Here is a 15640-nt window from a genome sequence, read left to right as displayed (position 1 = left end):
TTCTTTTTTTTTGTGTTGTTCTTTTTTTGCACCTATTTTTTTTTCACTTTAGCGATAAATTCGTCTCCTACTCTTTCTTCTTTTGCTCACCACAATTCTCTTTTTCCTTTTTTTCTCTGCGCCATCGCGCTGCATGCATCATCTTCTTTGCGTCATTGCAAGCTGCTCACATAGTCCCTTAACCAAAGCAAAAGCCATTAGTTAGTAGATAAAATATTTAAGAAATTAGTTGGTAAAGATAGGGAGATTCGAATTCACAATCTCTTCAATGAGTATAAGGACACTATGTCATTTGAACTATAACTCATTGGCATAATATTATCTTCTTATTCTACTCTTTTTCTAAAAATTTAATAAATATATATTTTATATTAGTGATTAATTTTAATATAGATTTAATATAATTGTATAATATAATATAATAGAAGAGACATAAATTTATTAGAGGAGTGTTAAGGGGACAATAACTTTTGTAATTTGTAACCATTAAATAATTACCAATGATATTTTTAATGGTGTAAAATTTTATTCAATAATATAAAATTACTCATTTTTTTTGTAGTTACATGCTGGTCAGAATTTAATAAAGTTGTTCACCCTTAAACTTTTTCAATTTATTAAAATATATTATTTATATATTAAAATTAACTACTAAAAATAATTTATATATAAATAATATTTAATTTATTTTTAATATATATTTTATATTAATAATTAATTTTAATAGTTGATTTGAATATACATTTAACATCATTGTAAATTTATTGCTATAGCTAGACTACCTTTTAGTCCAACAACAAAGACTAAATGGAATGGAACAGTGACACACGGGAAAGAAAGCGATATATGGCTGGGACTGGGGAGTATGGGTTTTAAGACATACAAGCAGGGAGATCCGTTCTTTTATAATTTGATTTTTATTATGCATTATGAGTTATAACTCGGTCTTAATTATTATTTATTTTGTAAATAACATCTTTATTATCGATTTAATGATCATTATTTTAACTTAATGATCAACGGTCATACCATTAATTCTATTTATCAACTCTATGCCTGTAAAAGGCATCAATCTCTATATACATTTTATACATATTTTAGATATATTCTAGAGACATTCTAGATATATTCTATATTCATATAATTATTATAATATACAACACATGATGACTTCTATTTCATGTCTTACATTCTATATTCATAGAATTATTCTTATATCTCTTAAACACTTACTCACTTGAGCGTTAGAGTGTCTTTTGCAGGTACTCACCCCCTTGTTCTTTTCTTGCCGACGTATAACTCATCCCGACGAGGAGAAACTTGAAGACATTCATCGACGGACGAGCTATACACCGGCCAAACTCAGCAAGAACAATTGGCGCCGTCTATGGGGATGAGTAAAATAATTCCTACTTCACTTAGGTTTATAAAACTTGATTTACATTCAAATTTTTGAACCAATCTCAACAATCTTGTTTAAGATTTTATTTAATACCTCTTATCAAATTTTAATCTGTCGTAACTTTTTATAAGGTTTATATTTTATACATTCAAATTGCTTCACTTTTAAGTATCATAATATTTCACATCTTATAATCGATCAATTAACCAATCCGAGAATAAACTCGGCTTTCAATCAAACAAAAAACAAACTCGGTTTTCAATCAAATCGAGCACAAACTCACTTATCAATTTTGCTTTATTTTTTAAAGTTCTCTACTTACACAAGTAAAATTATATATTTTATTCAACATACTTTTGCATTTATATTTTGTGTAATTAATATTTACTAATTTATTAGTTATATTCAAACTTCAATATATGTCATATACAATAATGACATATAACAACCATGTCAATTAGGTTTTTATTTCATTATATACTATATTATTATTACTTAGTGATTTCATTTATACAATTAAATGATAGTAATGATAAGTTCAAATCTTAAAATTGAATTCCATCCAAAATTAATTGTATATCAATTGTATATAACTGTCATACTATTCACTTTATGCTATTAAATTTTATGTTATTAGCTATATGATTAGTGCAGAAAGTTAAGCAAAAAATAACTACAAATATGCAAATTTATTATTTTTGCACAAAAAATATATCTCATAGCTAAACAAAATTTATTATATCATTAAATGACTAATTATTTTATTACTTTATTATCAAATTAAAGCATGTCTTATAAAACAAAATTCAGATATTTACATTTGGCATGTATGACATTCATATATGTCGTCTTCTTCTCTATAATTATCAACTTCAAGGTATATTTTTTTTACTTTGAACTATTTTACTTTTACAATATATATTACTCAATATATATTGTGATTTTAGACATATTCATTTTCTCAATTTATCTTATTCATGTCATATGACCATATTCAATAACTAATTGTTTTGAACGAGAAATTTATCAATAAGTTGTTGTGGGTCGGAAAAATTCCCAAGACAATTAACCATTATATCCTCGGATCATACAATCGATTCCGTCAATGGATATCTATCTCTGAACTTTTCAGTTCACATACAATTAAATGCTAAAATTGTTCTTAAGCGGAAAAGTATCCCCCACACAACTATCTTGATTGAATGACTCTTATCATTTAATTATTTTTTGAATAAGTGCCGACATAATAACCCGACTAAGCTTGGGGCTCACCATATCATTATTCACTTATCTTTTAACCGATTTATAAATCATTTTATTTTCTAAGCTTAGCCTGGATCATATGATCGGCAGACAAAGCTTGGGGACTATGATCCGTCACCTTATAACTCGGTCTTTATTGTGCATTATGAGTTATAACTCGGCCTTAATTATCATTCATTCTGTAACTGACACATTCATTACCGACTTAATGATCATTATTCTGACTTAATGATCAACGGTCATACCATCAATTCTATTCATCAACTCTATGCCTGTAAAAGGCACCAATCTCTATATACATTCTATACATATTTTAGATATATTCTATACATATTCTAGATATATTCTAGAGACATTCTAGATATATTCTATATTCATAGAATTATTATAATTTACAACTCATGATGACTTCTATTTCATGTCTTACATTCTATATTCATAGAATTATTTTTATACCTCTTAAACACTTACTGACTTGAGCGTTGGAGTGTCTTTTGCAGGTATCCACGCTCTTGTTCTCTCCTTGCCGACGTATAACTCATCCCGACGAGAAGAAGTTTAAAGACATTCATCGACGGACGAACTATACACCGGCCAAACTCAACAAGAACACAGGGTAACCCAAGAACAAGACTTGTCAATTAATCCACATCATAATTACCGTAATCATAATTAAACGAAAGCATTTGTCGTATTAATTTTTTGAAATTGTTCCTATTGGATGCAGTTGGCATTACACAAAAACGAAAAAGATGGAGGTGTTTAAGCCCATTTAGCTAGAATAGACATGCAAGCAGCTCCAAGTAGAAGAGAAGTATAAGCTCCAAACTGAAGCCGGCCACTTTGTTGGACTCTTGAGTTGATGAAATCTGCTGCGAGCAGGTCCACGAGAGACATGTAAATTAATATCCCGGAAGATGTCGCGTTCATGACCCCTTCCACAATCAGTGCTCTTGGGCTGTTCTCCTTGTATGCGTTGCTAATCCCTATCCCAATCGCTATTCCAACTGGTGTTGTCAATGTAAAGAACACTGCCATTGTTACAACTGCTCTTCTATTGAATTTTGCCTGACCATAACATAATACATAAATAAATAGACTTAGGGACAAACAAATTTAGTGAAAATAAAAACAAAAATAAAAAATAGCTATATCTACCTGCGAGATGCAGCCACCAAGGCCCATGCCTTCAAAGAATTGATGGAAAGTTAAGGCAGCAATTAGAGGCTTTATGGTCTTTGGACTCTCACTTGCTCCCAACGAGATCCCAATTATCACAGAATGAACCACAATTCCTAGCTCTAACACCTACATTCAGTTTATCAAAATAAGAATAAATGACCATTTGTATCAATGAGAGATAAAAACGCTGATATTTGTATTCATGATAGCCTGAAACTAAAGTTATATCTATGATAGATGCTCTCCGTGTGACAAAAGTGCTCTGACTTGGATTGGTTAGTGAAAATCCGATCTTAGGTGGCATTCCCTCCCTTACCTTCAACCTCTCTCTCTCACTCACACACTCTCTCTCTCTCTAACTCTGCACTTCGACTTCCCCTTCTCCACCATTCACGCCTCCGCACTCTTCATTCTCCAAACCCCACTCTGGTCCCTTCTTCCTCAACACTCGCTCCTTCACCATCCACTCTGCCCTTCACGCCGACGCCATCCTCTTCTCCCTCCCCACCACCTCTGACCCCATCAAGAACACCCTCCTCACTCTCGTGCTTTTCAACCACTCTTCCTTCATCCTCACCTTCTCCACCTCCCCTTCTTCCGCACTCCAACGGCTCTTTCCTCCACAAATCTGCAACAAAACCCACCCACAAATCCTCAGCATCCCTTCCAAGCTCTTCAGAAAATACGACTAGGAAAGGTTTGATCTTTTGGTGCTGTCGTCGAGTTTCCCTTACGGCGGAATGGAGTATCCAAAGATGGTTGTCACAGGGTTTTGAAGGTGAACCAGTGAGGAGCAAGATTCGAGCTTTACCTCTCACGAAATTAGGGTATTCAGGGTTTTACTGGAGCCATTGTTGGCGTTGTTGATCCCAATCGGAGATCTTGGGGCCTAGGGAGAAGGCAGCCGTGGCGTTGGAACTGAAAGGGGTGTCGTTGTCGTCGGGGTTGGAGTCAGAGCGGATCTCAGCGAGAATGCGGTTGGTCTCCTCGATGAGGCTCTGGTTGACGGCATCAGAGTCGGAGGAGGAGAGGTTGACGGCGATGGTGCTGGAATGAATGAGAACTCATGCTTTATCTGTGTGAACTAATACTATATATTGATACCCTTTATTGCAAAGATTTTGTTTTTAGTTTTTGGATTTGGATTCTCTCATTTATGAGTTCTCCGATGAGAATGGTTGTGTGAAATACTGAATATGGTTCTTATTTTTGTTTCAATCACATATTGTTTTGGTAGAACTAGTAGATTTTTCGAGAATTAGGACTTCCATTTTTGGATAAAAGCAAGTCTCTTTGAATTCGTTGCCTTGAGTTTTTTACTCCGAAGGATTATAAGAACTAGAAAAGTATAGGAATTGGTCTAACGAGAAGGTGGATAAAATTCAAGAACTTTAGCCATGTCTATGGCATTATAATGGGTTGTTACCTCCACCAGCTTAGAGGTCTCGAGCTCCATGGGTTTTCTTGACTCTGTTCGAGAGGTGAGGCTCTTAGATTCTTCCAAGTTTATGTCCCGGGACTTTGGGTCAATTCGAGCAAAGAGGGGTTGAAGATAAGGGAGGGAGTGACACCTAGAATCGGATTCCCACGAACCAAGTTCAGATCATGGGTATAACTTTAGTTTCAGGCTATCATAAATACAAATGTCAGCGTTTTCATCTATCATGGGTACAAATAGTCATTTATTCATCAAAATAATCATATTAGTCTGCTTTATTAAATTTGGGGATAAAATAAACAAGTGCGTGATTACCTGAGAAATAATACGATGACGAAGGAGTTGTGTGGAGTCTGACGAAGAAGTGGAACCATGAGAATGACCATGAGTTCCATGTGTATGAAGATGCACGTGATCTACTCCCTCCTCTATCTTGTCTTGGGAGATGTTGCCATTGCCAGTGTGACCAAAATACGCAGTAGCAAGAGAATCAACCATGAGCGTAGCAATTGCAGATAACATGGCCACGAATCCCGTGAAAGGAAAATCTGCCCACGGATGTTCCTTGAGGCAGGGAGATGTTAGCTTCTCAAAAGCATCGGGCAAGACGTGTATAAAAGCAGTGGACAATATTACCCCTCCTGAGAACGCCTTTACCAAGAAGAAGAAATCCCTCTCTGGACTCAAGGCAGAGAACCTTTTGATCTTCCCCAGCGTTGGAATGGTTACACCGATTGCACCTGCCACCAGAATCGTACCCAAAGCTGTTATTTTGTATTTCAGAGCCACTGCTGCTTCTTCACCACCTTCATTCTCCTCTTCCTCTTCGCATGTGCACTCCCCCACAACTGAGCTTGGAATCACCAGAATTGACCACAGAAATAATAATACACCTACTGTCAACCAATTCTTTCCAAAACCTTTGTTCATCTTTCGATGATTCAACAACAGATAGAACGAATTGAAGATCAACTTAATGGACAGGAGAGGATTCTGATGCGTGGTGTATGTTAGTACTCTCCAGCTCGACCAGATAGATGTTGATGAACTGTGTACGGTTTCTATATCTATATATATAGAGAGAGAAATAGAGTGAGAAAGAGAGAGGTTCATTAATCATTCTCTTGACTAACTGTGATTGCTGAATATACAAAATTAGATCAGAAGAATTCATGAAATATATATCGTGTGCAATTGTGAATTCATTATGTGTATGCTATTTAGTAAAGAAATATATTTTCTACCTAGGTAGCTACAACATAGGAGATGTACGGTTATGATGCCATTGCCAACAAACTAAGTGTCCATTTGATGTTGAAATATGTCGACATGCAGCGGAAGCCAAGGACAAAATAAACCCAGGTATTTGGGTTTTATGACCACATTATGTGAAAATTATTGTAGCGGTCAAATGATAGTTGCAACACGTTCTCGTGTGTTTTGGTTCACACTCCAGGGTTGCGCAAGACACTACGATATTATTTATATCATTTCAAGAGTACTACTTCTACTTTTACACATCAAACTTTAGATTTCCATTCTTGCTTTTGTTGAACTCTTTCCTCAAAGCCCTCATCAATAACAATCAGGAACTAACAACTGTCTATCCTAACATTGCTATGTTCACACTCCAAATGTTAAAAGCGATTCAGAAAAAAGACCGGCCTGATGGTAGTTTTTCTTGTAAAACAGAGAACTAACACCTTTGTGACTCTGTTTTTTCATGTTATTTCCTTTTTTTTTTTTTTTTTTTTTATATATACATAGTTTCTAGAAGCAAAATTAAAGCGGGTTTCTTGATTATAAGGTAGTGTTGAACCTAATAAAGGTTTTCACTTTGTGGATAGCGATCTACATGGGTTCAAGCCTTACTTGCAGACTGCATCACTGCAGTGCCATGGACTTGACCATTCTCCTTTCAATATTTATCCATGGTTAATAGGATGTGTTTTTCTCTATAGAAAAGTATAATATATTCTTTGTTATCAGATCCGAATTATTAAAAAGACTGCCAGTATGTACGCAATGAATGGTTCGGGTTGCTGGATTTCTTGAGATGTTTGAAGAAGGTTGTCATAAGATGGTGAGTTAACCTAGGGGGTAAATGCGACAATTCTTTTGCTACTAGCGAACTATTAGCTAGCTTCTCTCTCTCTCTCTCTCTAATGGCAAGGATGGTGAGAATGTCGATTCTGATGAGTCTTACTATGATGATGATAGCGAAGAAGAATATTTTGAAGAGTATTACGAATTTACGATGATTGTGGAACATGCTTCGGAGTTCCATTTTGCTGGTTTTTTTAAACATAGTTTTGCTTGTGGAGTGCTGGTATACATGGAAAATGTTGTTTGTGCATATGCTTAGTACAGAAACAATGTGAATTTTGTTCGTGTTAAGCGTTAACTGTTAAACATTCATTCGGGGTATTTAATTTTTTGGTCTGAGCTAGAAGCCTAGAATTAAGTTGGTGCGTGGGCTCACCTTTTCAATGGTCCAAGACTTAACACAGACCATTTAATCGGACACCACTTCAATGGTCCAAGACTTGCAAGGAAAAGAGAAGCTTCTTAATTCCCGAGGTATAAGGTCCCATTAGCGCTAATTTTGTATGTTACTACTTACTAGCGATGGCGGCTGCTGCTCCACATTCTCATCCTATAGTTCTAGCTGTATATAACGCACAGGAAGATACTGTATATGAAAGAAGCAAGTCAACTCACGTAAAGGACATTTCTGACAATCGGTGGCATCCATGTCTATAAATCCCCTGCAAGCAATTTCATTTCACACCTTGGGTAGGCAGGCATACTAGTTTAACTTTGAACAAAGAAAAAATTATATTGAAACAGACAGATTACATGAAAAGAAAAAAGATAGATAGATAAATAAATAAATAAAGAAAAGGGAAAAGTCTAGGAGGATGTCACGGCAACAAAGGATCTAGAAGTTAATCACACTAAATAAAATGAAAAAGGAGATACTGTATCTATCATGTGTCCATTCTAAGGAGGAAAAAACTCCCAAAAAGGCGTGTATATAAAATAAAATAAAAGAAAAGACAAGTAGAAAGAAGAAGTGAATTAAGAAGGTAAGTAAGGTTGCGTGTGTATGAACCTAGTGCCTAATGCCTATAATATTATAATAATGAATAGTAATAGACATAAACAAGGGAGAGGGGTTGGTCAACAATAATCGCCAAGTTAGAGCACCTAATTGCCTGCTTTATGTCACTATCTGAGGGAAGAAAGCAGCAACCCCTCCAACCCCTGTTCCTACTGGAGATGGAGACGGAGCTCACTGCAAATTAAGAAGAAGAAGTAGCTGGGAAGAAACGCCCTCCCTCACCCTGACCCATCATCTCTCCACTAACATTCGGAGGAGCTCTCTCTCCAACTTGGCTGCTCATGATGCTGTTATTACCACCATACATATGCATGTACTGCTGCTGCTGCAAGCTGGAGGCAGAAGGGGCTAACATGAGCCCATTTGGGTTCACATGAACCGACCGGGACCCAAACGCCAAACCCATGTTCGGGAAACCCGATGCTGTTGACGGAGTTGCCGGAAAAGGTGCGCCCGTGAACTGTTGCACCATGGCCCGGAAGTTGGTGGTGTCTGTGTTGAGCAAGGTGGTGGGGGTTCGCCTGGAAGCCCGGGAGCGTCGGCGGATGGGCTTGGACACTCGGGCCTCCGGGTTGACCCCAAGTTGGGGGGAGGTGGTTGCGACGGCTGTTGCGTCGGAAACAGAAGATGGAAGGAGAGAATTATTAGGTGGCGGTGGGATGTTTTGTTGGTGGTAGAATTGGAGCCACTCATTGGCGTCACTCATGGTCATGGAATGGAAGCTATACGACTTGGTCCCTTTGCTCACTTTTGTTCGAATGGAAAATGTGAATCTCTCAGTGGATTATTTATGGTGCCTTCAACTTTCAACTTTCTTCCTTCTTCAACCTAATGCATCACAAGCAACATCCTAGCCCTTCATCTCCACACCCACGTGCCCATGGCCCACACACCAACAAATAATATCAATTAGTAATTCATTTTCACAACTATTCCAAATAAGATAACTATATTAAAACCAAAATAAACCAAACATGTATTATTAACTTTAACAAATTCAAAATGCTTTCTTTTATTTTTGTTTTTAGTGGACTAATCAAAGTTACTTATTTCCCCAACATTTCTATTTATCAACACTGAAGCGCATCACTTTTAAAGTTAAATTGCAGCATTAACCTGAGAACGAAAAGTTTGTTAAGATAAGTCAGAGAATATATGCTAAAAATGATTAGATGAGAAACTACTTAAAAAAAAAATACAAAATACAAATGTTGTTTTCATATTATGTTGGGTTTAATTTAATTGCAAAAAATTTATACTCTCATCTAATTTTATTTATGGATTTAGATAATTTTAAAAATTAGTTATTTTTATTAATATGATAATACATAATTAATTATTTATGTAAAACTCTTTTATATTAATAGTGTATGAAACTTAATTCATAGTTAATATTAGTAATTAGGTGGATTTAAAAAGTGAGCTGATTGGAGATTTATTTTATGGATATTGGAGTAGAGATAATCGAATAACATATTAATAGAAAATTTTGGCGCAGACCAAATTTTATATTATACTTGATGAGTAATTATTGATGTATTTTATATTATTATGATGACAAAAAACACAAGTGTGTAATTCTATAGATTGAAAAGGTAGGTTACTAGGAGCAACAGATTAATTCTAATATATTTACCATCATAAAGAGCGTTATTAGGATATATTCTAACATAATCACTGTTATATATATGAGATTCTAGATTATAATAGAAAAGCAAGAGCACGTAGAAATATTGAGATTTTCTTCCATTATTCTTCTTCTTCTTCTTCTTCTTCCAAGAATGCATGTATTATAGATATGTGGGGATGCATACGTAATTTGTCTGTTACTGATGTCTCAATTCTCATGTCATGGGTGGGAATGGTTCCATCGCGGAAGCAGCACACTATATATACAAACCGAAAATTTTTAAGTGCGGTATATCGATATTTTAAATATTTTTAATTGTTAATTTTAATTATAAAATATATATATAATTAAAATTAATAATAACAAATGACTGAAATACCCATAGCCTTTCTACACGAACAAATACATCATGAGTCGTGATAGCGTCATGCTCATTGCTCGAGAATCTTAACGGGCCATGTCATCCTTAGCCTGCGACTTAGACTCTTCAATTCAACCATTGCCATAATTAATTCCGTTTGAGTTCCATTCGGAATCAACTTCTACAACAAGAAACTCCCAAGTATCTTCCCATAGAGACTGTATTGTAGACTATAGTGTAGTTTCAACAAATTTTTTTATTTGTTTACATGATCATTCGAAATTAATGATGGTAGATAATATTTTTTATTTTTTATGAATCTCATACTAGCACTTTTTTTTTTTTGTAAATTACATGTTTCTGTTTTATTTTTGTTAAAATTCAATTTTAATCCACACGATGCCATAATTTGGTAGTGGTCAATTTTATAAAAATATACTTTTAGTTTACTATTGTCAACTAATATTTTAACTATCACTAAGAGTGTTTGTTTGAGTGGAAAATGGGAGGAAGGAAATAGAGAGAAAAAAAATTGGAAGGAAAATAACTATTTTTCTTTGTTTGGTTGAATGGAAAAGTCAAAGAAAAAAATCAATTTTTTAAAAATCGATTTGAATCGGCCGGTCGAATCGATTGAACTGCAAACTGATGAGAAATACGATTCGATTATATGTTAAAACCGAAAAAAATGAAAACCGTTATTAAACCGTTAAATCGGTCAGTAACCGGTCAGTCGAACCGAACCGAGACCCGATCGGATTTTTTACTTTGCCCAAAAACGCTCAAAACGCGCCGTTTAGCATTCAGTAACCCCCAACCTTACCCGTTACCAACCCTAACTCACTCCAACACTCTCTCCAACGGTGCAGCAGCAGACCCTCCCTCGTCCTTCCCATCACCCTCGAGCTAGCCGTTCCTCTCAACGCCGGCGAGCTCACTCCCTCCCTTTCGTTCAGTCGCCGGACTACTCCTGACGCCGTCGCTGGTTGGAGCTTCGAAGCTCACTCGGTCCCTCACTCAGCTAACGTCTCAGACTCTCAGCAGTGGAAGCATAGTCGCCGGGTTCGCTTCCTGCCTCCGTCGCGAAGCTTTGTTCCACCGTCGCCAGCTCTCCGTTTCCAGCGCCGTCATCCTTCCTTGCATTTGAATCTGTAATGGAGCCTCTGTTTGATTTTGATTCTGATCTGTTTGTATTCTGAACTTTTTAATTTTGATTGTTGGTTTGATTCTGATTTATTTTTATTCTTCCGTCGTCCTCCCTATTGTTGATTCTGATTTGTTCTTTGGTTGGGTTGTTCTTGATTCTTTGGTTGGGTTGTTAATTTTATTTTTTTTTACTTTGAACTTTTTCTTCTGTTTTTTTTATTAGTTGCCAAATCAGAAGGTACAATTTAGGATTACTATTATGGCTGATTTGGATTTGCTGAGGAAGATTCAAGATTTATTATCCCTCTCTTGAGTTGAACGAAGTTTTTGTCAAAGTTAAAAGAATGTATCTGAGCAATTGCAACATGCATTGTTACTATTACACACAGCAATTTGATGATTTGTTTGATCTTTGTTGCCTGTGTTGGTGTGTGTTGATGGCCTGAAGTTTTGAGCTATTTGTTAGATATGAGTTTAGATTGTGATAAATTTTGATAATTGTTATGTTTTGAGAAAGTTTAGCTCAGTGATTACGATGAGCTTAATTGCAGAAGAGGTCTTGCTACTTTGTTGAATTCTGCAGTTTAATCACCAAATTAAACTCTTTTAGTCTACTCTCTACATCTCTTTCTACCTACTCTATCTGTGTATATGCACATTTTAATTTCTTGCAAGCAACTCATCGTGAATAAACATTGTTTCCATTGTTTACATGAGGGGTTTTTTGAGGTATACATACTTGCTTCTCTCGGTGTCTTTGTCTCTGTCTGTCGGTGTCTCTGTCCCCTTCTGCAACCATTGTCTCTTTTATAGTGATATCTGATATGTGGTTTACTGATATAGTGAAGTTTTGTGAACTCTGATTCAAGTCATTCAACTGTGAACTGATATAGTGATATAGTGATTGAATAATTATTTTTATGTGAACTGTGAAGTGTGAACTGATATAGTGATTGAATAATTGATTGAATAATTGTTTGCTTGTTTCAACTGATTTTTCAAGGGAGGAAGCGCAGGGAGGAAGCGCAGATAGCGAGCAGCAGTGAAAGTGATCGTGCAGAGAGAGTGAGAGATGGAGGTTCCCGGTTCATCAAAGAAGATGATAGCGACGCAGGAGGAGATGGTGGAAGCGAAGGTTCCCCTTGCATACAGGGACCAGTGCGCACACCTCCTCATCCCTCTCAACAAGTGCCGCCAGGCCGAGCTCTACCTTCCATGGAAGTGCGAGAACGAGCGTCACTCCTACGAGAAGTGCCAGTACGAGCTCCTCATGGAGCGCATGCTTCAGATGCAGAAGATCAAGGAACGAGCCTCCCTTAATCACTCCCAATCCAAGGGCGCCGCCTTTCCCGTCATCCCTAAAACCGCCAATGCCTGATTCATTCCAGGTTTCTGCTTCTCCCTGATCTAGGGTTTTTCGGATTCATTCCTCATTCCTGATTGATTAATTGCTCTCGTTATCAATATTCTGGCGTTCCAATTCATTAGGGTTACGGGATTGTTCACGCTTTTACTTGATTAGGATTAGAGAATGTTAGTTTCGTAGGTGTCTCTTTGTGGATTAAATTGGGTTTGCTGTTATCATAGGACCATAATTTTTGTTCACATTAGCTGAACAGACAGAAAAGTTTCATAAAAAATAGTAGCTGTAAACGAGCAACAATGAGATCATGAGCCAATAAATGGAGTTGGTAACTTGTTCTACAACTAATTTTCTTTTCTTAATTACTTTTCCTGAGAGACCATAGTTATTTTGGGAGAAACATCCATCCGGTTGCCAAACATTTTTCTATTTATTCCTTTTTTGTCGTTTTTTTTAAAATAAATTTACATGAGGTCTTTTTTCGCTTAGGTTGTTGAACAAACAATAAGTTATCTAAGAATAAATAAACCGGGCCACTTTACAACATAAAAAACCTCTTGGAGGAAGTAAAATACATAACCAGATTAACCAAAGTCTACTACAAGTATATATATATATATATATATATACATCAACAAAGAACAGAACGTATGGGGCAGTCTCTCATGTTGGAAGCATACCTGTTTCAAAAAGCCTGTACATTATTGGTTTGCATGATTTGATTTGTGATTTGTTTTATTGACTAGTATACTTCTTCAGTCTAAAAGATCAGTGCTGTTAACGGAGATAAACTAAGGGATTAACACGAGACACAAATTGGAATTCGGGAGATCGGATTCAGTTAATTGAAATTTTAGGTGTTAATTTGTGGCACGATGCAAATTTCAGGGGCGATTTTGGGTATATACTCAATTTCAACTTATTGTTGAAGATGGTAGGAGTTTGTTACTTTGACCCTGTACTCATGGCTTTCCACTGGAGTAGATGTAAATTATGGTTGATTCGGTAGGTTCTAGCACATACTTTAATATTGGTGACTGCCTTTGTTCGAACAATTGGGGAAAAAACATACTAAGATAATTGCTTTCTAATGCATATTATGTACTTTTGGCAGGAACCTTTGCTTGGGTGGGAGTTCCTTCATGTTTTTCAGTTGTGTGAAGTCGAAATTACCTTGGATTGTTTGTCCAGAGACTACCAAAGACTGTTTATACTTTAATTCTCGCAATTTCTCATCATGGACACGTTTTTACTTGAAAGTAATAAATTTTTCTTAACTTTTCATAAGTGGAGATATGGTTGGTTTGCCACTTCTATTCCCTGACCAATCATCACATATGTTTGAAATATTTTTGTTAAGGTGAATTCTATGGTGTAGAAATAATTTTTTTTTCTACACTTGAGGAAACTAACGTGACATAGATTTAGGAGTGATACCTATCTCTTGCTATTATTGCTTTGATTAGATGTGACAAGACAAATACATCAAAATTCAGATTTTATCTTTTGCAATTAAATATTAATACTAATAAAATTTTAATTACAGATATATTTTTGTTGTATTGGATCAAAAAAATTGGGTCAAAGAAAAATAATAATTTTGGGATTGTAATGGATTATTATTAAAGAAATATATTTTATTGTGTTTATTTATCAATAAAATTAATTAATTTTTATTAAATATTTAAGTATGCATAAATAATATTAAATACTACCAACAATAAATATTAAAAAAATAAACATTCAAATTCAAAATTTAATCTCTAAATTATTGTGTATAATATTAAATTTTTCTTACATTTTGTATAAGAAATTAACAAGTGTTATTTTTATTTTGTGAGAGTATCTTTAAAAAAAATTTGTAGATAAGTTGGTGAACAAAAAATAAAAAAATTGTAGATAAAAAATTGAATCATAAATTTTTAGCAAAAAAAAGTTGTAAATATTTTTACATGGCAATAGCTTATAAAGATAAAAAAGGTATTGAGGATGTTATGAACATGCTGCGATTAATACAATAGTAAAAATTTTTAAAATTTTATTAGTTTTGCATAACATGAAAAAAAAAATTAATCAAAGTTTATTTATAGACGTATATGGTCTAACTATAGTCATAATTTGATAAAAATTGGTAAAAAATTACTTGTAAGTAAATATACATGATTATTGATACAATTAATGTTACTTAAGTGAAAAAAAAATTTAAATGTTAAATGACTTTAAATTTGACTCAGTTAATGATCAAGCGAAAAAAAAAATATAAGACACTTTTTATATATATTAGAAAAAAATTGAATGAGTGAAGTATTTAAACGTTTATAAACTCGAATTTTTTTATTTTTATAAATAAAATAAATAATTTAAAAATTATTTACCGTTTTAAATTTCAGGGTCTTATCTCGTTTACTAAACGAGATAGGACACGTTAGTTTTTTTTTTTTTTTTTTTTTTTTTTTTTTTGAATGAGAAGCTCAACACAACAAGTGGAGCAAGGAATGTATCAAGGAAAAAGTAAAGCAAAGCAAAAGACTAGAATAAAAGCCAACATAGAAATCCCTTTGTCATCTCCGGCATTGCCATCAACAACAGAAAGGGTCAGCACCTAGCCACTCCTTATAATTCAGAAAGGATAAGTTGATAATCTCCTCAACCCCTTTCCCTTTGTTCTGAAAAATCCTCCGGTTGCGTTCCAGCCATATGTTCCAAATGATTGCACAGAAGCACACTCGCT

At 34.9% G+C, this 15640-nt stretch overlaps 3 protein-coding genes across 5 annotated transcripts; 1 reads left to right on the top strand and 2 right to left on the bottom strand.

Annotated features, from left to right (window-relative positions):
• Positions 1–3306: 3306 nt before the first annotated feature.
• Positions 3307–6880, bottom strand: LOC107609998 (zinc transporter 5-like). 2 transcript variants are annotated; one of them, XM_021106808.2, is made up of 4 exons: positions 6530–6739; positions 5601–6352; positions 3824–3973; positions 3307–3733 (listed from the first exon to the last, which is right to left on the bottom strand). In XM_021106808.2, the coding sequence occupies exons 2-4, from the start codon at positions 6213–6215 to the stop codon at positions 3428–3430; spliced, it is 1071 nt and encodes a 356-aa protein (XP_020962467.1). In that variant the 5' UTR covers positions 6216–6352; positions 6530–6739; the 3' UTR covers positions 3307–3427. The 2 variants fall into 2 exon arrangements, with proteins under 2 accessions (XP_020962467.1, XP_016167548.1); XM_016312062.3 differs by having other exon boundaries at positions 5601–6880.
• Positions 6881–8590: 1710 nt separating this feature from the next.
• LOC107608011 (uncharacterized) lies at positions 8591–9115 on the bottom strand. Its single transcript, XM_016309904.3, has one exon. The coding sequence runs from the start codon at positions 9113–9115 to the stop codon at positions 8591–8593; it is 525 nt and encodes a 174-aa protein (XP_016165390.2).
• Positions 9116–11410: 2295 nt separating this feature from the next.
• LOC107609432 (NADH dehydrogenase [ubiquinone] 1 beta subcomplex subunit 7) lies at positions 11411–14196 on the top strand. 2 transcript variants are annotated; one of them, XR_002350936.2, is made up of 4 exons: positions 11411–11551; positions 12550–12934; positions 13798–13914; positions 14024–14196. XR_002350936.2 is itself a non-coding variant. In XM_016311413.3 (3 exons), exon 2 carries the CDS (start codon positions 12619–12621, stop codon positions 12922–12924), a length of 306 nt encoding a protein of 101 aa, XP_016166899.1. In that variant the 5' UTR covers positions 11411–11551; positions 12550–12618; the 3' UTR covers positions 12925–12934; positions 14024–14196. The 2 variants fall into 2 exon arrangements, 1 of the variants encoding a protein (XP_016166899.1); XM_016311413.3 differs by lacking the exon at positions 13798–13914.
• The last annotated feature ends 1444 nt before the right edge of the window (positions 14197–15640 follow it).

The sequence above is a fragment of the Arachis ipaensis genome, chromosome B7 (genome assembly GCF_059453495.1).
Source record: "Arachis ipaensis isolate K30076 ecotype BB chromosome B7, ASM5945349v1, whole genome shotgun sequence".
Classification (NCBI taxonomy): domain Eukaryota; kingdom Viridiplantae; phylum Streptophyta; class Magnoliopsida; order Fabales; family Fabaceae; genus Arachis; species Arachis ipaensis.
This window is presented reverse-complemented; position numbering and strand designations above follow the sequence as displayed.

Excerpts from the sequence above, each read along its gene's own strand:
- LOC107609998 (XM_016312062.3), bottom strand. The coding sequence starts at position 6,398 with ATGAACCTCTCTCTTTCTCACTCTATTTCTCTCTCTATATATATAGAT. Across the intron at positions 3,974-5,600 it reads GTCATCGTATTATTTCTCAG|GTGTTAGAGCTAGGAATTGT; the intron begins GTAATCACGCAC and ends AACTGAATGTAG. Across the intron at positions 3,734-3,823 it reads TTGGTGGCTGCATCTCGCAG|GCAAAATTCAATAGAAGAGC; the intron begins GTAGATATAGCT and ends TGTTATGGTCAG.
- LOC107608011 (XM_016309904.3), bottom strand. The coding sequence starts at position 9,115 with ATGAGTGACGCCAATGAGTGGCTCCAATTCTACCACCAACAAAACATC.
- LOC107609432 (XM_016311413.3), top strand. The coding sequence starts at position 12,619 with ATGGAGGTTCCCGGTTCATCAAAGAAGATGATAGCGACGCAGGAGGAG.